Raw genomic sequence first — 20,175 nt, 5'->3', positions numbered from 1 at the left:
CCAATTTTCCAAGCGAGTTTTTAATCGCCCGAGCCCAGCGTGATTACTGTCCTCCAATCTAGTTGCCATTTGATGCAATCAGCATTTCAGAATACAGTGATTTTTTCCCCCCAAACACGAATGCTGTATGGCAAACTGATGACACTTGGCTGCAAAGAAACATAAAATCCCAACAGTGCTGCGTGGAAGACAATAATCTGATTGCGAGCACCGCCCTGGCTGAATGCACGAAGATAATGTTGAAAGAGTTTCTTTCCACAAATGGTGTAATATGGAGCACAGAGAAATGTATGATTCCAGTAGTGAGGGTGGGGAGGCAGGGAGGGCTGGGCGGAGGAGCTGGGAATGCAGCGTGCTCAAGGGTATCTCACTGCTGGAATGCTTTGAAAGGGCCTTTCAGGAGTCCACGTTGCCAGGGGAGATTTTCTCTCTCTGTGTCTTTTTCTGCCACCCCACCAATCAAAGATTTCAATACGCCAATACTGGAAAACTGGAGACTTGAGGAGCTCCTGCCATGCAGAAGCTGTAGCCTTCTGGATTTCCCCAACCTGCAGTGAGTTTAGCGTGGAAGATGACCAATGTAAAATGAGACCGTCCTTCCTTGGGCTGAAGTGCTTACCGTTGTGTTTTTAAGCACATTTTGTACATTATAAATGCCAAGGCTACATTTGCAAAATTAACGAGTGGTGATCAGGACCAGAGTGGCACAGGCAAGGGCAAAGGAACACAGAAGCAAATAAAGGACAGGGAGGGGATATCAGCTGCATTTTCCTTGCAGCCAATGCCCAGAGCTGGGTGTCTCCTTGTAGCCCCTTCAGGGACAGCTCGTGGGGAGGTCTGGGGAATGCCTCTTTGTCTTCGTACACAATAAAGCCCGGGGAGGTAAGAATGCAGGTACAGCTGGGTCCTGAATGGCTGCATTAACCCCGAGATGGGGAAGATCCATCCAGCAGCCTCACTGTGGAGATGCTGGGGGGCTTCTCCTGTGTGCACTTTGTAGAACAAAGCCAGCGCCCACAACCTATGCATCCTTCCCACTGTTCTCTGCAATGCAATGTGATTCCAACTATTTAGGTTACAGCTTGTTTGTTTTTTTACAGTCTTGTTGGTGAGTATGGTTGTCTAAAGTCTAGTAGACAGCCATTTGCTGGGACCTTCTGTTCTCTGCAAACTTGACAATGTGGCTTGTTTAATCGCCTTATGTTATTATTGATATTTTCATCTTCTGTAACTAATTTTTGCTGAGGAAAGATGTATTATTGCCAACTCTGATCTCCTTAATTCTGGTAAGAAAATGCCTCCAGCTTCATCCCGTTTGAAGGAGACACAGATGGTTTTATACAGGATCGTGACTCTTTCGAGAAGGCTGCTGGCATTGTGTGAGTGTCTGCGGGGTCAGGACAGGAAGAGATCCTATTTAGCAAGACTGGAAGAAAGCTGGAGAGGTGTCTGCCATTGCCTGTGTTTCAAATAATTGTTTCTCTGTCGCTCGGAGTTCAGAAAGAGCTGCAGCAGGAAAAAGCCCGAGGTACCTGAAAGTGAAGGTGGTTCTACATAAAGAAAGATAGGATGTGACTGAAAGGCAAAGAGAAAACTAAGGGAAAGAAATACAACACATCTTGAAAAGCAGGGATGGAGGCAGAGCAGCTCAGCCCTCCCGGCTCAGGGTGGGACATTGGTGCACACTGCTGCAGCTGCTGTACACACGCTGTCTGGGAGGCAGAGGGGATGCCCACTGCTGCTGCCCAGCTGTCGTCCACTGAGTTGTTTTGTTCTGGTTTTGGTTTAGGAACGCTTGGTCAGTACCTTTCAGTGCCGTAAAGTGTGTGAGATGAGAGCTGCAGAGTGTAGGCATGTCTGTTTGTCTGCGTGCCCCTTGAGCAGCACAGGAATGAGGAGAGGGTTTCAGTCATTCCCGTTTGAGTAAAATCTTTGCTGAATAACCCTCTGGAATCTGGGAGCAGAGATGGAAGTGATGTGGGCTGTAGATTGAGGAGGCAGCATCCAGCTGCATGAAAACAGCCCCTAATGCCGAGTCAGTAACACAAACACCCTGCACTGAACACGAGTTCACTAAAATCCAGTGACCTACTGCAGACACAGTCCGTGTTAGGTAACAAGGGAGGCTCCAAAGTGTAGAAAAGCAAACGTCTTCCTACCATTGAAAAAGTGCTCTTTCACGTTAAATCGATAGGACTACATCTCTGACCTGCATAAAACATGAGACTTTAATAGAGTTATTGCAGTAACAGAATCTAATAGCTTTGGTAGCTACAAGATGACTTCAGAGATGCCTGCTGCAGGAGGATGCCCTGCTATCAAGGTGAGATTACTGGCAGGCAGGAATAATTTCCTTCAGACTCAGGCACTCTCCCTCCTTGAAAGTTTGAAGTAGAGCAGTGGTTTTGAAGAGAACATGAGCTTCTTAAAGACAATTAAGAGCAAAATAATTTAGAAAGCCTTCAGTGCCGTGCTCGTAACTATAAATCCACGGGTTACCTCAGGTAGGGCATGCCAGGGACACAGGATTAGTTGCTCAGAATTTGTGTTCTGTTTAGGCAGAAATGTGACAGCCACAGCATTGGGTTCTTTGTCACTATTTAATTTTGTCCCTCTGTTTAATGCAAGCGGGGAAGAAAGTGTCTGCAGAGCACAATAGCACAAAAGAAAAATTATGCATTAAGTAGAAAAATGAAATCAGTATTTCGCATTAATTTGTAACGTTCTTTTTTTGGTAGCTGTAGCAGGCTGGGAGAGGAAAGGAAGATAACGACCTCGGGTGCCATGGGAAAGTAGTCTCTGTGTTTGTGCACGGAATACTTTGCATCTGATTGCTCCTATGTGGTCGTTCATCTGGTAGAGCTATGATACCCTCTGAGTAAGCCTGTTTTGGACTGTCAGTGTGAGTAACGCTTGCACAGAATCGATGCTAACTTTACTACTTTTGGTAGCAGCCAATGCAAACAGTTCAGCTCGGGCTAACAGATCTGAGTCAGTGATACATGTAAGACATGGACAAATGTAATACATTTTTCCCAAAGCCCAGGTGAGCTAATGTACTGCTTGATCAGGTGTATTTGCCAGAGCTGTAAACCTGCTGTGCATTTGGATTACCTGGCTGATTTATTTCCATTTTGCTTTTCCTGTCTGTCTCGTTCCAGAGTTTTTTAACCTAGACTTTCCCTGCCTCTTTCTTGGGATTTTTAACATAGCTCCATTCAGGCTTAATCTGGGAGATTTAGTGACATAATTACTATGTCACAACAACAATTCAGCCACCAAACTGACCATCTATGTGCCTGTTTGCCTCAGTGTTGGAGTGACCTGCAGCTCCAATGTCACTTGGCTCTGCGTGGGGAGTGGCAACACATCTCCTGCAGACATGCAGAGGGGATGCTATCTAAGGATGGGATTTACATGGGATCAATGGCAGAGGCACTATATGAACCCATAATTGCTCAGTCCCATGCCAGAGGCTTATAAGGAGACCACGCAATCAGGTGATAGTATCATTATTATAGAAATATATGTGGGTCAAGGCAAGTAACTGTTCCCACTTTGCTTATGCTTTGCTTATACCACTGGTTGAGTATACCTTCCTCTTAAGTCCATAATGTACCTTTAGGCTAGGAATCACAGCTTCTAGTAGAAGCACCAAATCAGTGGATGTTTTCTGTGCTTCCAGGGTTTAGGATTCATTTTTATGCTGTAGATAGCTTTTACATATACTTGTCTTGTGATGAGGAGAATTGGTCTAAAGAAAAAACATTTCTTCATGTTCCTGTGCTTTTACATTCTTTGACTGCAGCCTGTTTTTCTCTATCTACACAGCCCTAGGGGGAGATGCTAAAAAACATCCCAAAAGAGGAAAAAATCCAAAAGTACAACAGAAAACTAACGGCAATACTCTGCGGTTTGTCATTTATCTTTCATGCATGAGTTGGAATGGCTGTTTTGGCCCAGATTTGACAGGGGAGCTCGAGAGCTTTGCAGATCTATCTTGGCATTTAGATAGAGTTCATGAAGGCACAACAGCCGTAGATGGCAGAAAGATTGACAGGAACAACATTCGTTTGTAGCTGGATTTTAACAGGGTCTTAGCTTGGTGAGCAAGAAGTTCAGTCCACCCAGGTCATATGGGCTTAGAGCCATGGAGGAGTCAGGAAGCTCAACACTGATCCTCCTGACAATTCAATCTCTGCCTTTAAATCAAAGTCAATAGCAAACTATGGATTTTGATACATCATTGTTCCTGAAGAGCTCTGTGGAAGAAGGGTAGATTTTGTGTCATCCCAAATGTAGGCGTTCTCCTCCAAAGAGAAAACTCCATGTCCTGTCATGCGTTTTGCAGATCCTGGTAGTCCTTAGGTCTGCAGTCCCTTCTGTGGTCTTCCTGCTGTCTCTGTCCTGTTGTGGAGATTTGGAAATCCTGGGCCAACACCATGGCAGTCCTCAGGGTCAGTGGTTTCCTTCTGGTCAGTGGTTTCAATAAGCTGTGTTCCCTTACTGGTAAAAAGGACTGTGTAGGGGAGATGCCATCCTTGGCTGTGCCATGTCTCTTAACTCTGTCCCTTGCCCCTGGAAGATATTTAAAGTTCAATGAAAAGACCAAACAATAGGTGGAGGTGGTGGGAGATTGCAGTGACCCTTCTTAGCCCTGTAGACACTTTAATTAGAGAGCCTGTAAATCAAAACACTTTTCCATCTTTGGTACAACAGGTTCTTTTTCTCTCAGCACGGTGCACAAACATCAGTATGACAGGCATTTGCACCAGGCATGCTGTTTCTCTGCTCTGCACAAGGTAGCTGAGATGTGTCGCCTCCCCCCTTGTCAGAGTGTGGATTTATTGATGCAATCAAAGTCAGACAACAGGCAGGAACAGCACACGCTTCACCTGAGTGTGCTCCCCAAACAGGGCTGCTCCTGGTTTGAAGCCCTGCAGGATTTGCCCTGTTCCACTCCCTGCACCGGAGGGACAATTCCCTCCTCTGCTGCTGCAGCTGGAGAACACAAAAAGCAGCAGCTGCTGGGATCAGATTGTCATGCTTGTAACTCATGAGCTGTGCATAACCCCTCTGTGATTCAGAAGCATTGCAACCGCTGTCCCTGGGGGGGTGGCAAGAGGTGAGCTGCGCCCTGAGGCCCCTTCTGGTTTGGTTCCTCTGATCCCTCTGCATGTGAGCTTCCCTTGTTCCTGACTTCTCGGGCTTCTCCTCCTGCTCTGGCAAGGAACCTCAGTCAGGAGTGGGAGGGATAGCAGGGCTGTATGGCAGCGGGTTATGTAAGGATCTCTTTGCAAGAGACTCCAGCTGACTGAGGTGCAGCTTATGTATGTATGGTGTAGTAATTCCTTTCAATTTTTATGCAGAATATAAGTTTCTAATTTAAGGCTGTGTCATGACTGAACCATACCATCTTTAGCACAGTCTTAGAGTCTTGTTTACATACTGAAGCAAGCAAATCCAGTGCTTTGCATTAAGGAGTTAAGCTCAGTCTCACAGTTCTGTCATTCTGACATTAAAGAGAGATGAAATATTTTCTTCGGAAAAATCTGCTGTGTCACTCAGTCACCTCCTGACAATTTCAAGAGCCCTGAGACTGTGCACTTGAATGGAAACCTGGCTGCATTTTTGATACACCGAGACTCTGTTCTTTCTAGTGCACTCACCCTGAAGGACCTCTGTGCTTCCTTCAGTGTCTGTCCGAGCTCTCCCTGCAAAGCGCCGTCTGCAGGAGCACAGCTCAGCAGTGTGCATCACACAGCCATGCCAGCACAGGAACTGGGACACACAGGGCAGGTGCTGTATTGCTGGAATGCCGTGGGACGTGTGATCTAGCAATGTCTAGAGGCTGTTTGAGTATCTGTACGTGTGAGGATCTTGCACCACCTTTGTATGTACAGCTCTAAACCTGGTTCTCTGAACAACAGCCAGCTGTATGCCTTGGCTTTTTCCACTTACTGCATAGGGAGCTCTGTCTCTTAATGCTGAATTTCTGCATCAACGTGTATTAAATGTATAAAGCAGACCGGTAAGAGGGTAAATATATACACCTATATGACCAGAGAAGGAAGACAATTTCTTAGCTCTTGGCATTCTCTCTGGACAATTATATGAAGCACTTGGCTGAGTGAAAGCAGTTTAAGGGCTGTTTTTGTTGGCCGTGTTTGCCGTCTAAATGTCCTATTTTCCTTATTTTTCCTAATTAATGAATTATTTGTTGCTCAGAAACTAAAAGCTAGCAGGGAAGACTTATGAATGTAGATGTACTAAAATCTAGGCATAGGACCAAAGCTTCCTTTGCAAAATAGAAGTGTACTGCTGTGTATTTGAAAAACTCCTTCTGGATAAAAATGGTGTATCCTTTCATGACTGGTACAAGATTAAAGGCTGTATTGGTGTGGCCAACATTCATGATGGAACACATCACTCTAAACACTACATTAAGCCAGCAAGCTTTGTTACTCATTCTATTTGTCCGATGGACTTGCGGCTTTATGGTGCTGTTGTAGTTGCCATATATTCAAATCCCATTCCAAAGGGAGGGGTGCAGGTGTCCTTCAGAGGCAGAAGCAGCATATGGGCTCCTTTTCCCTATGGAGTAGTCCAGGAGCAGCACAAAGACGTGGCATGCAGTCCTGGCCCTGCTGTGAAGTCCTGTTTCAGCACCGTGCTGCTGTGCATTGGGAGGGCTGGGCGCCTGTCCCCCACACCAGAGCTCAACACACTGAGTGTCCTCCAGCTTTCTGCATGCTGTGTTGTAGCACCTATGAAGCGCTGGTGGGAGATGGGGTAATGTGGAGGTGACCTGCATTTGCCCGGAGTGAGAAGAAAGCAGCAGGCACAGTAAGCTTCAGCAATTACAGCTGACCTGCAGGTTTTTTTTTTCCTTTTTAATAACACGTTCTTTAGATACCTTTATTTTCCCTCTTAAAATTTCATTGGGAAAATTGAAGGATATGCAACACATGAAATTGAATGAATACACATGTAATTGTTTCTTTTTCTTTTAATTTCATGGAGCCTTAGATCTTAAATTTCAGTCACAGGGATTAGAGCCATGAATCTGAACAATAAGTTTACTTAGTACACAGAAGATTACTTTTTAAGCCCATTATTTTACAAAGAACTTCAGTGCAGCTGGAGTATGCTATATCTGCCTCAATATTCTCCCCTCTCACTTCTCCCAACAACGTGTAAATTAGTGTCAGCCTACAACCACACTTGTGTGAGTAATTCAAGTGAAATAAAAAAAAAGAAAACAGAACCCACTGGGGAAAAAAGCAGTGCACAGTTCAAACACGTGTTAATTTCACCCAGTGAACAGTTTCTACAGAACAGGTTCAGCGCTTGAAATTAGAATTGGTGCAGGAAAGAGCTGGCACCATATTGCTGGGGTTTCACCAGGTAAACAGCTCTTAATCCCTCCTGGGACACCAGCTGATGAATATGAAGCACATGGATGTTTACTTAAACTACCAAGTGTTGGTAATGCTTAATCTGCAGACGTTTAAGGATCAAATACTTAAGCTAAAGACACCTCATACAAGTATGTGCTTAGAATTTGTGTTGGTTAGAGATGCTTTATCTCAGTGCAAAGAATGAAGATGTCTGTCTAGAGATAAGCATGGCTGGCTGGGAAGGCTGCTAGCCCAGGAGCAGCACTGCTTCGGGTGACAAGACAAGCAGAAGCCAAGCTGACTTTTGTACCAGACTGCCTCACCAACAGAAACTCAGGGAGCAAGGATGGGACTGGAACAACTTGCATAGCAAATGGACATCAAGCATCATTTCTTCATATGCAGGGGAGCTGACAACCCTGGTGGACCAACCACTATTCCAGGTCCTGCAAGCAAAGATGTTTCAAAGATATCATCCTGATATGGCCACTGATTGCACCTAATGAAGATGATCTCTTTTTTTTGTAATCTGTACAAAGTGGTGCGGAATCATTGGGGAGAGCAGAAACAGTCGCATTTAATTCTGACTGAGAGAATTCCTCAGATTTTTGTAGGAAAAGAAAGCAGATAAAAGCTCAGCTGATTAGTGAAGGGTCTTTGCACATGGAGCAGAAACTATGTTGGCAGGAACCATGTACTGCTATTAGCTGCCCCTAACCACTTCCAGCATTCACTGCACAGAATCAGTGAGAACGAAATGCCAGAGTGTCTGCCCATCCTTGCAGCTGCACAGCCACAGTGAATGCACAGCAGTTATTACTGAGCCTGAATTATGCCAGGCCAAGGAGCGAGCTGGAGCCTGAAAGCACATCCACCTTCTGTGGTCCTCCTCTTTTAACCTGTGCACCCAACAAACTTATCATCTCCAGCAGGAACGCCCCTGCATGGCATGCTGGAAAGTGAATGAGAGCAGCTGCTCTGCACCTGGGACTGAAATCTTGGCAGATCTCATGTGTTGTTTAATAATTTTGCATAGATCAACAGTTTTTGAATAGTGCACACTTCATTCAGTACAGCAGGTTTTTAAATTCTCATTGTACATTTATGGATCATTGCACCTTTTCTAAACCACAGCAATTGTCTCTATTGTTAAACCAAAATGTTAATGTCTTCCATGCTGTCCTTCCCACTAGTTCAGTGCATTTCAAAGGGGGTTTAAAGGTAAAAGCACTCTAAAACTTCAAATAGGCACTGACATCATTAGAAGCTACACCTAGTCCCATCTCCCTCCTCCTGCCTCTCCCCATCAGTAAACAGTGACATCTAGAGAGATATGAAGCTTCTTCAATAAAACAATAGAGTGTCACTAATTCTGTTGTGCTAATTGCTGCTGAGCTAGTATTGAAATGGTCTCATGTTGTCCGTGTGGAGCTCTGTGCAGCCGTGTGACTGATCATCCCCTCCAGAAGCCTACTGCACATACCACCACGTTTCTGTGGTCTGTTGCTCATGCACCACTTCCATTTGTCATGCAGTTTTCCAAACCTTTGGTTCCATGGACAAAGGATCTCCCTTTCATTCTAGCTTCCAGCTGCCCATCGCTACACTTCAGAGCATAAATTACAGTTTGCATTTTGTACCAGTGTCGTAAGTAGTCTTCAGAATGGGCCCAATCTGGCAAATGGAGTTATGAGTGTAATTGTCTGTATCTGACAACTAAAGGTGTAGAACATGGGAAATCTCTCAGGCCCATCTTGACTTGTGGAAGCTGCTAGATGGGAGAAACTTTCATTGTAATGATATTTCTAAGTATAGCTATTGGAGTGCGCTGAATCATGCTGTTTGTGTATTGTTTATGCGTGACATTATTACTCACTGCTAAGATGAAAAGCAAATGCATGCACCGCATTGGGGAATACTTGATTTAAACTCTTGCTATTGTTTCTAAGCAGGAAATAAACTTCAGAACATGTCTCGAGGGATTCTCACGTCCAACCCTTGTATCTGAAACTACTGCAGCTATTCCAGAGAATAGTACAGAGAGAACTGATTTGCCAATAAAAACAAATTAATGTGAGGAGAGTGTTTCAAAAATGACACTTCCAAGACTACTCTGCGCATGCCTAAAATTAAAAGGGAATACAACTTCTGCTTTCATTAGTTCCAATTTCAGCACCATGTCATTTGCCTCCCTTCACTCTCTCTGTTCTCAATCTACCATTTGCCTCCAATTGCTTGGAGACAATATCTGTAGACCATGCTGCACACCATGAGCTGGGGCACAGGGAAGCAGAACTATTTCCAGAATTAACTGCATACAGAAATGCCTGCGTGCAAGAGGTTGAATTGCATGCTTTGTCAGAAGCCTCGCAGTGCATCCAATGCTTTGTTAACACAACGGAAAACCTTTTATTTTTACTGTGCGTTAATTAACGTGTCATGACATAATGTACAACGGCAGCCAAAACAAGAAGTCTGATGTTTTCCAGGCTGACTACTATCAAGCAAAACTCTGAATTTAAATAAAAACAGCTTTGATGAGCTGAAAAAGGTTTGGGAAAACCCTTTGTTTCTCTGTCTCCAGACATAAGGCCTATCTTCCTACCCTGCTGTTGGCTGAGGAGACTCCAGCAGTGGGTTCTGGCGGTGCAAAGAGTGGAGCCAGGGAGGCACCGTGCTCACCAAGAGAGGAGGAGGACATCAGGCTCACTGCCCTGGTGCTTGTTTCTCATACAGGAAGTTGAATTCCTCAGGCTCATGGAAGAGACAAATAAAAATGACACAGCATAAGGAGTAGCACAGCAAGTCCTTCCTCATGGGCTTGCAAGACAACGCCAGGAATAAGATAGCAGAAAAGGTGGAAAAGAATGCATCCAAGCAATATCACAAAATTAGCATTTTAAGATTATTAGGTGAGCTACAGCAAGTTGGGCTTTGCTGTTCAAAAATGGAAGTTCCTCACTGGTTAACAAACATGAGGATTTGGGCTGCTTTCTGTTACGTCTGTCTGTCAGTCTCCCAATGTAATGAGCTGCGAGCTGAGGATCAAGTGCAGGATTCTGATCAAAACCTTGATGGAAAGCTGTAAAAATTAACCACACAGCAAGCTGATTTGTTTTCCTGTCAGTTCTCATCCCCTCTGTTTTCACCTGTTCCCCCAAAGAGTGTGTAAACCTGTGCTGACCCATACAGGGAACGCTTTCCCAATTACTCTCTGGATTGCCAGCACTTGATGAGGCCCAAACGAGGCGGCTGTGAGAGGCAGTGCAGGGCAAACGGTGCTTCTCACAATTACTAGTGGGGATTGCAGCCAACCACCTGCTTCAAAGCCCGGAGAGGTTAATTGCAGCCCTCTGTCTCCTGCCCTGCACACGGAGCACACAGCCAGCCGTCCTGCTGCACGTAGCACTTGCTGATTTTGTCTGGCAGCTGACAGTGGGCAGTGACAGACTGTTTTACAAAGGCTCTGTGCATTTTAGATTAGAGAGTAGTATGGAGTTCTAGCCATGCCTTCTTCTCACTGTGCAGTGCTTGCAGAAGACAAAAATCCAAGGACCTTTTAAGCCAGTGCAAAGAGTAATCTAAAATGTTAGCCACTGTCTTGTCAGGTATTCGTTATTCCCTTGATTGGGCCTTGATGTTTATCCCTCCCTCTTTGGGTTTTCTTAATTATTTCTGCCTTGTTTTAATTTTCAGAAAACTCCCTAGATGTGGGCTTTATGAGTTAGAATCTCAACTGCTCATTCAATTAATGGGCTTGATTAACGTGCTTAAACTTCCCAGAGACACTTGTGACACATTATGAGGGGGAAACAAGGATTCTGAGTATGCTCCATCTCATTTGTGATACTCCTGAGACTGGAATCCATTAACAGCTCTTCTATCAGATAGCTAGAATTTATGTCTCATATTTAAATTTCTTTTTTTTTTTTAATTCTTATATTTATTCAGCATTGATGTGGAAGGATTATTATCTCCAACATTGACTTAGGTTCCTGTGCTCCCTTCTTTGGAACTTGGTTTACTTTGCAAAAAAATGATTCTAGTTTCAGTATATTGATTAGAATCTGACAAGCTGACATGAAAATGGTGTAAGTGGAGGTGCAGCTCTTTCACTTTATGTATGAGTATCGTATATGGAGAGAAAAACGCCACATAGTGAGCTTTCCTAACAAGGCTGTAAGATATTAGGATATTCTGTGCTTCTATGAACTCCATATAACCGGAATCTAACTCCTGCTTCAGCCAATATCCCTTCATGTCTTTCTCTATTGACACAGTGCACAATACTGATGGTAGGTGGATGGTTGGACTAAATGATCCGAGGTCTTTTCCAGCCTTAATGAATCTGTGATTCTATATCGGAGCCTCAGTGCAACGCAATAGGGAACAGTCCTGATGGGAGAAAAGAGCCCATTTCAGTGACAGAACCACCTTGTGTGACCCACGGCTCTGCTTCAAAGAGGAGTGCAGATGTGTAATGAATACACGTACATAGGCATGTGTATACACATGCATATACATGAATATGCATATATAGAAACTCAGTACGTTAATCTAAATGTATGCATGGTCTAAAAGTGTACATATACACACACGCACAAGAATATAAAAAACATGCCTTATCAAGAAGTTCCATCCTTCCTGGATGCAAGTCAAATGCACTGCTATGCCAGATTCCTTATATAATGATTTCATATAATGACACAGAGCCACTATGAATACATTTTGCTAAAACAATTACAGAGAAGTTCTAAAAATTAATGCTTCTGCTGCACTTCTGCTCACGAGCCATACGGGGAGCTTCTGTCTTTCAGCATTACAGTGCTCAAGGAAAAAGAAAAGGATTCTATTTTATGGTTCTGAGTCAGTCTTTTTCTTACTAACATATGGCCCCATTTTTCCAGGTTCTTTAAGCAAGTTGTAAACATAAACTTTGATGCATATGGAGTTTGATTCATGAAGAGTTTAATTTGCCTAGTATAAAAGATTCACGTAGGTTATATAACATCATTAAATTATTTTTGTAGTTTGAGTAGGCTCCATTGAGGAAGGCAAAACTGTTTCCCTGGTGTCCATTTATCACTGTTTGCTCCTAATTAGAAAACTGAAAATACAATATGCATGACTCGCATTATCTGCGTTGTCTTTGGACTGATGCATTGCTCCCTGTGCTTCCTCAGGAACTTTTATTCATTTCTCAATTAATCTTTTTTTCTCTTTTTTTTCTAAGGTTTCTGACAGATGTGACTCCATCTTCGTTAATGGCAAGGAAATGAAAAGCAAAGTGGATACTATTGTTAACTTCACTTATGAGCATTTTACCACCCAATTAGAAGTGACGGTCTGGGTTCCGCGGCTGCCTCTGCAGATAGAGATCTCTGATACAGAGCTCAGCCAGATCAAAGGCTGGAGGATACCCGTCACCTCCAATAAGAGGTATGCTTACAGCATGAGCACCATCCCGAGCCTCTGGTTTGAGAACGCTTCAAATTTTTAGTGTTTCTCACTGAATCCAAACTCTCCTGTTTGGAATGAGATCTGCACTCTGTCTTTGCCTTCATTACAATGCCCAACAACAGTATGAGTAGGCTCCATTTTACCCTGACCCGTATAGTTTAAAAGTCAGTGGCTCTGCTTGGAGCAGTAATCAATTCCATGAAATCTCAGGAAATTGTATCACAAACTCCAGTGTGCAAATCTGACAGAAAGAACCTGAACCTCCTTCAACCCCATATCCAGAAGTTTTTGTGTGTGTGATGTTCAGCACTACCAGTGCTGGTTTCTGTGTACGTGGCTGAATAAAAGAAGGCAAGGGAGCAGTCAGGCATTGGGTCACTGAGCACACACAGCACTTGGATGTTGCGTAAGTCCAAGTCAGCCTATGCTCTGCAGGACTCAGCCTGGGCATGGTTCAGGGGACAGCTTACACCAGAAACCAAAGGGCACCACATAGATCCAGAGGACATGCACATCTCAGTGGCGTGGCATACAGAAATAGCCATTCATCATGAACTCAGCAGTGTAGACATAGCTTTGGAGAGGGAAATGTGAGCCTCAGGAAAGAAAATCCAGATATTTTGAGGCTGCTCAGTTTTAAAAACTGTTCAGAGTTTCTGATTTTGCTTTCCTGTAGTCACTAAATACCTGAGTAGTGTGCTCTGCTGGCTTCACCATCGTGCTGGGAGGCTGCTGTTCAGCCCACTCCTGTGTAGGGTGAGGTATAATTTTATGCAAAACACTTACATTTCATAAAAATTGAGAGACTCTGAAGCCTGGAAAAAATGTACCGGGCCTTCTAAATATTGGCATTTGCCATTCAGAGACAGAACTTGTACAGCTCCTCTGCAGAAGAGTCTACATTGGAGCCTGGCTGAAAATACCTGCTGTCACAGTTTGTGTTGTCCTTTTTCCTTTGTGTTTGACATCAGGGTAACTTTGGAAGCCTCGTTATGTTCTATTACACCAAATTTTGAACAGGACATTGCATTTTCAATTGCCTCTTCATGTTTTTCTTCCTCAGAAACAGGAGCACTTTTAGCATGATTGAATATGGACATGATTCTCCTTTCTGTTCTCCAGTTGACCTTGGCAGCCCCACATCTGTTGTTGTAATGCAGCATGCAGCTCCCTTAATAAACTCACCTACAAGCTCCTTATTTTTTCTTAGCATAACTTGGTATTTCCAAATTCTAAAGCAGCAGCAGCAAAAGTACACTTTGCACAATACCATTTCTGTCATTTTGCTTTGTTGCTCTGGATTATGTGCTGGACACCTCTGTACAAATGAGTGTATGGTAACTGTTGAGTCACAGCCTGAACCACTGATTGAGCACCTGGGGGAAGGACTGGGTCAGCCCTGGGAGCACAGGTGAAGTCAATTCAGCTGTGGGATGGGAAGGGGTGGAGCCCGGCTGCACCTCTCTTAGACCCCATTAAAGGGCTGACTGCCACTGGGGAAGGATCTCTGGTTGGGGATCCCTTCCTTGTGGAGTCTTTTCTGTGAGCCTGGATCTTCAGAGACAGGTGAGTGCCTTTCCTTTTCCTTTGTAACACCATTGCATTCATGCTAGTCCCTTTGCTGTTACACTCCTGTGTTGCCCTTCCACTGCGTTGACCATTCTGACTGTAGCAATGAGTAATATTTAATATTAACAAATTCAAAGCAGAATAATGGCTTCTTAGAGTCATTTTTGAAACCTGCTTTGACCATATTTCAGGTCTCTGCGCACTCTCACTATGCCATACAGTTTTGCATCATAGCAGGTTAGGCACAGTGCACTAAAAAACAGCACATAAACACTTGAAGGCAAAATTTCTTTGCAAACAGGGCTCTGAATGATTATTTAACCTCTGTAGAGCAGACTGGAGTGAAGCATGACTTAACAAATCTGAATTAGGCAAAAAAACCCACCCAAAAACAAACAAACCAACCTCGTGCTCCTACAGAAGACTATACTCATATGAATAGATTCTACCAGGACACAGATGGATTGAAAACAATGACAAAATAAACACACATGGATTCTAAGCTCTGTTCTCTTATCCTTCCCTACTGAAAATATCCATTCTTGTAGAATAATCATTTGGACAACCTGCTAGATTAATAACTTCCAGGAATGCAGTTGTATTGGTGGATTTCAGGAGAAGTTGAAAAATGGTACAGGGCACCAAGGCATGACACCAAATCACATTTATAATACAGTGCAAAAGCATTTCTAGCAGCAGTATCAGGAGTGCTAAACGCTGTGGCAGTTCTAGCTGAAGTGCTTGGTTTGCCCAGGAGAACATCTCAGCTACTGGACAGCCTTACAGAGCCTGGACAGACCACAGTGGAGGAGAGTTATCTAACACCTTATGAGAGCGTAAAACTCAGGGTAAGAATATAGAAAATGTACAAGAAACTCAGGTAATGAGCTTAGAAGAAAGAGACCGCCATACCTCCTGGCTACATGGACATTTTTTCCAGCTATAACAGAATATACAATGAGGATCTGCTGCAGAAGAAACGTGTGCTTCCTTCAGTGATAAAGGCTAAGTTGCTGTTTGTGGAAGGAAGAGATGTGCCAGGCAATGAACGAACACATGCCAGCTGCTTGCAGTCTCACTTAACTTACCTCCTGTGTGTAACGTGCCTGGTACTGTAACACCTCCTTAGGCACAACTCCTACCAAAGCCAGTGGGGATTTTGCTGAGTAAACGGCTGCAGGATTAGGCTGTTGGTGTTTATTGCAGGAGTAAACTTCCAGCAGAAAGCTCAACGAGTGAGACTTTCAACTGTGCTTAACAGTCGTGGACATTCTGACTTTAAATCCATTATACAGAGTGCTGGAAATTTACCCCCTGGTGCCTAGTTCTGATTTATTTGGCCAGCTGAAATAAAGACATGGTCTGAGAGCCTGCTCTGTTTGCAAGCTGGCAAGCTGTGGAAGTGTGCTGCTGCTCACGTTGCATCCCAACTGCTGGCATGGCTCTGGCAGGCATTTGCTGTCAGGGGTGGGAGTAGGGACTTTCCTGTACCATTCCCCAGAACTGCAGCTGGTAAGTTTATGACACTGTGTGTCAGCAATCCCAGCACTTATGAGCTGGAAATAATGCACCCCTTATTTTATGCAACGTTCATTTGTTTTCTTTTTTGTTCTTCTTTTTTAAAAACTTTGTGGGAATATTACAACTCAACAAGCAACCCAGCAGTAGCATTAGTTTTGCTCGGTCTGCTCTTTACTTTGTACCCAAGGTTTTTACATTTCTTTTATTTTTAGATCTGCCTGGATTTTACCTGAGATTTAATGGCTTTTCTTCTGTTATTTTTTTGGATTTTTATCTTTGATTTTCAACCTACCTTATTTCTCCATCTCTTTCATAAGTGCTTTCTTGCCTAATGCTCTGAGCAAGAGGAGGAAGCGCAGATGGAAGTGAACTTTGTAGGTGTGGTAAAGGGTCCTTGAGCCAGCATGGGCTCACAGAAATACTCCTGTTTGTAATGGGCTGCAGAGAAGCTCACAGTTGTAGCAAACAGAAGGTGTATGTTTAAATTAAAGTCAAATATTGGAGTGGAGGAGAGGTCCAGCCAGACTTTGTCAGTCTAACAAGGATGTTTACTTTGATTCCTCATGCATCTGAAAAATAATTATCCTCTTCCCGAAGCTGCTGCACTAGTTCTATGCCCAATACATTTATATGTGATGAATGGCTCTAACTTGCATTAATAGGAACTGCATGGCTAAAGCCTCACAGAACAAGCTAGAAATTTAATTTAAGTACATATCTGCAACTGGAATAGCACTTTGTTTTTGTGAGGCTCCCAGGGAAACAGACATCACACAGCGGGACTCCAGCATATGCTTCAGTGTCAGGCACATGGTGTGTTGGCCTTGTACCAACATCTGGTCACTGAGCAGGAGCTAATAAAGCCTTTACTAGATCATGGTGACTGGAACCTTCACATCACATAAACCTCTACGACCTACTAAAGCCAAACGTGGCAGTGCTTGTGAATGGCACTCTGAACACATGGTGATGTGTTTGGTGGTGAGTCTACTTCAGTCCTGTCTTGTACTGCAGATGAACATAGGAAAGTTAGCTGGAATTAAATGAAGGGACACAAACTGCTTTATTAGATCTCACTGTGAGTGCTGTCACCTGGAAATGAAGCCATCCTCTTAATGTGGATGAAGTAAAACTGGATTCAGACCATTTCGTTTGTGAATGATAACATCTGCACAAAGCTTGAACGCACTGTAAATTCGCACCTTCCATGAACTGAGTTTAAAGCCCTGTGGAGATAAGGCCACAGTGGCTTTTGTTCACAGGCAGGCTGCATTTTCAGGATCTGCAGAGGTATCAGTGAAATTGTTTCTCTTCTTGAGCTGTGAGTGGAGCTAAGTACAACTTCTGCAGCTTCCACTGAATCACCTTTCAGTGGCTTGAGGTTTTCTATTGAAATAGATTGGTTTTCAGCTGGGGGTGTTGCACATGCTTTTAAAATACGTGACTCTTCTCAATGGGTATTTCAAATTCAAAACCAGCAAAACTCATCTCGTTGGGGTTTTTTAAACAGAGAATTAGCATCTGGCCCAAGAATTTGATGCCTGGTTTGAGAGCGGTGCAAATTAAAAGGGGCATACTTAAACTGCTTGAAGGCTGTGTCTGGAACTTGAAGCTGACAGATCACTGATTAGATCAGTGCTAGCAGGCACCCTCACAACAGGGCTGCTGCTTTAACTCAGCTCTCTGGCAAAGGCTTTTCTGTGTGAAATGTAAATGAAATGTAATTCTGGCAACCTTGCTTTGCTCCAGAAAATTAAAAAAAATAATAATAAAAAAGTCTTCCAAACAAGGTTGAAAAGCGGCAAGAAATTGGATAATAAGGATTCTGAGCGAGTTCCAGAGCTAACCTCAGAGATGACCAAGGGGTAAGAAAAACAAAATATGCAGCAGTAGCTCATATTCATGAGGACACGTCTTAAAAAGAAAATGAGCTCACTGCTTGAGGAGGGACGGATTTTAATCCTACTGAAAACACTGGAACAAGAAATTTAAGACTCTAAAGGGAACTATGCAATTCAGTAGATTTCAAACATTTTGTTGGGTCTGTGGAGACAGAACACTCAAATGCTCTTATAAACTGAATTGGGGATTTGTGGCTTTGAAGTGGAAATGGATATCATTTATTTAAAAAAAAAAAAGAGAGAGAGAGAACCTGAGTTGGCACCTGGTAAAGCAGAATTGCAAAGCGTGTACTGAAAACTCAAACACCTCTCTTTTTCCTTTGCACTGACATATGAAAGTGTCTCGCCCAGTCCGTGACTGAAGGATGCTCTTCCACTGTTCCACATTTGCATGCAATAGAAACCATGTACTTCTGAGGAGGAATATACAGATAGCAACAGCTACAAGTATTTCTGTAGGGGAAACAGAGCCCTTACCTTTGTCTGCTTGAGATAACACATGGAAATAGAAGGGGCTTGAATCATCTTTTGGTAGCACTGGCTGCCCAGGTAATCCAAAGCCTCATAACCCAGCAGTAGTGCTCCCCATCTGCCCTTTCACCACGCTCCTTAACTCCTGGTCTTGCTGCCCACAATGTGTTGCTCAAATTAGTCTGGAATGTATTTCCTCTTAAACAGCCTACTAGTCTCAAGTTTTAGACAGTGAAATTAAAAACAAATCATCACCAAAGAAACATGAATAGCAGTAACACTTTGGATCTGACTGAGCAAAACATCTGGTGGTATAAAGGTAAAGAGAAAACAGAGCAGTGTAAGAAAAATGAGTCATTGTGGATGTTGAGCGTGTGAACAGTTCTCTCCACATCACAGAATGGTGGTTCTGTGATGTCTTTTCCCATAAGAAAATTGGATCCCCATGATTCTGCAGCCTTCTTTTTCCCCCAAACGTGGCAAGTACTTCTCACCTGAATGGCTCCTGCACATTCTTCTCCAGTTCTTCACAGGTATTGATAGTACTGTCAAAAAGCAGGGTTAAAGCTCCACATCTTGCGGGCTTGGTTTTCCTAAAGCCTGTGATTATTCAGAGCTGGGTTATGGTTTAGATGAGCTAAGAGCATTAGACTATAGGAATAATTTGGAAGTGGGAACCTTAAGGAGTTTATGAATTCCTTTAAAGCATTATAAAGCCAAAAGACATCCAAATAGGTCAGGCAAACTCTATCAACATCCCTTTGAGTGTTGCCTCTGTGGCTGTTTTGCTGACTAGCTGTGGCAGCTCATGGTCCAGGTTGAAACAGGCTGGGAAAGAGAGAACAACTGAAAATTTCCCTTGGCCACTCAGCTGGTCTCCTTTCTTTGTGCAGTGTAAATCCTATCTTAAGATCCTCTTTTGTCATAAAAATTCATCGGTGTTTCATTCAGTGACTAATGATGAACGCTGCAGTTTTACACACACAAAACCAAAAGGGCTGTACCAAGTACCGCTTATTTCAGGCTGAATATATACGTATATCCACCTAACAAATGATGCATTGAGAATATATTTCTAGTGAATGAGATTCTGTAACACCAGGACTTTATAGCATTTTGAAGAGCACAAGGGCTTTTCTTAGATACATTTTCAGCTTACAGTTTGCCAACTTTGTCATAAAACAATTTATAACAAAAGCAATTCTGTTTTATAATAGTTTTTCATAGATGGTATTTCAAAAAGGAAGATAAAGGACCACAGTAAACACAAAACTACTTCCCAAAATACTGTGAAAAATAAGAGGCTTACCCAGTATTTCACATCCTTGCTATAAAGTCGCTTCAGCTTCAATAAATGAGCAAAAGAGGAAGGCAAAATATTTCTGAACAATAAATTTCACAGTGTGAGGGCATAACGAGTAAAAATTTGACCACCTAGGACTTAATGCCTGACTTGCAAGAGATAAGAAAATCCATGTGTTTGCCCCAAGGAATAAATAACAACAACAACAAAGAATTTATGGGAAACTATGTTTTAAACTAGAGAAAATTGTGAGATGTGACCAGCCCTAACACCATGTACAAATGTACAAATCACCGATAAAAGGCTTATGCAAAACTGTGATATTGATACGGGTTATATTTTGCATGGGGGACAAGGCAGGTAGAAAACGTTAATGGAAGTGTATGTAATGCTGCACCTATTCCTAAGGGTGAGTCTCACCAGTCTGGGATGATGTCTGTAGAGCACCATAATGGATAATGTCATAATTTAAGTGCCTTTTTGGGCTTTTTGAAGTTCTGTGTGGTCATTGTGTTTCTAAATGTAGCGTTTGCATGAACTACATGAGGTT

General features: G+C 43.2%; 1 protein-coding gene across 4 annotated transcripts in view; it reads left to right on the top strand.

The window, feature by feature from the left end:
• Positions 1 to 20,175, top strand: part of TMEM132B (transmembrane protein 132B) — a 186,483-nt gene that overhangs the window by 158,319 nt on the left and 7,989 nt on the right. For all 4 annotated transcript variants that reach the window (XM_025155604.2, XM_025155606.2, XM_015275628.4 and 1 more), the window contains one exon: positions 12,634 to 12,839. In XM_025155604.2, the coding sequence (XP_025011372.2) occupies positions 12,634 to 12,839 (206 nt within the window). The remainder of the gene's footprint in view (positions 1 to 12,633; positions 12,840 to 20,175) is intronic.

Source organism: Gallus gallus, chromosome 15, assembly GCF_016699485.2.
Source record: "Gallus gallus isolate bGalGal1 chromosome 15, bGalGal1.mat.broiler.GRCg7b, whole genome shotgun sequence".
In the NCBI taxonomy this organism is placed as follows: Eukaryota; Metazoa; Chordata; class Aves; order Galliformes; family Phasianidae; genus Gallus; species Gallus gallus.
The sequence above is the reverse complement of the archived record's forward strand: the minus strand, read 5'-3'. Positions and strand labels throughout refer to the sequence as shown.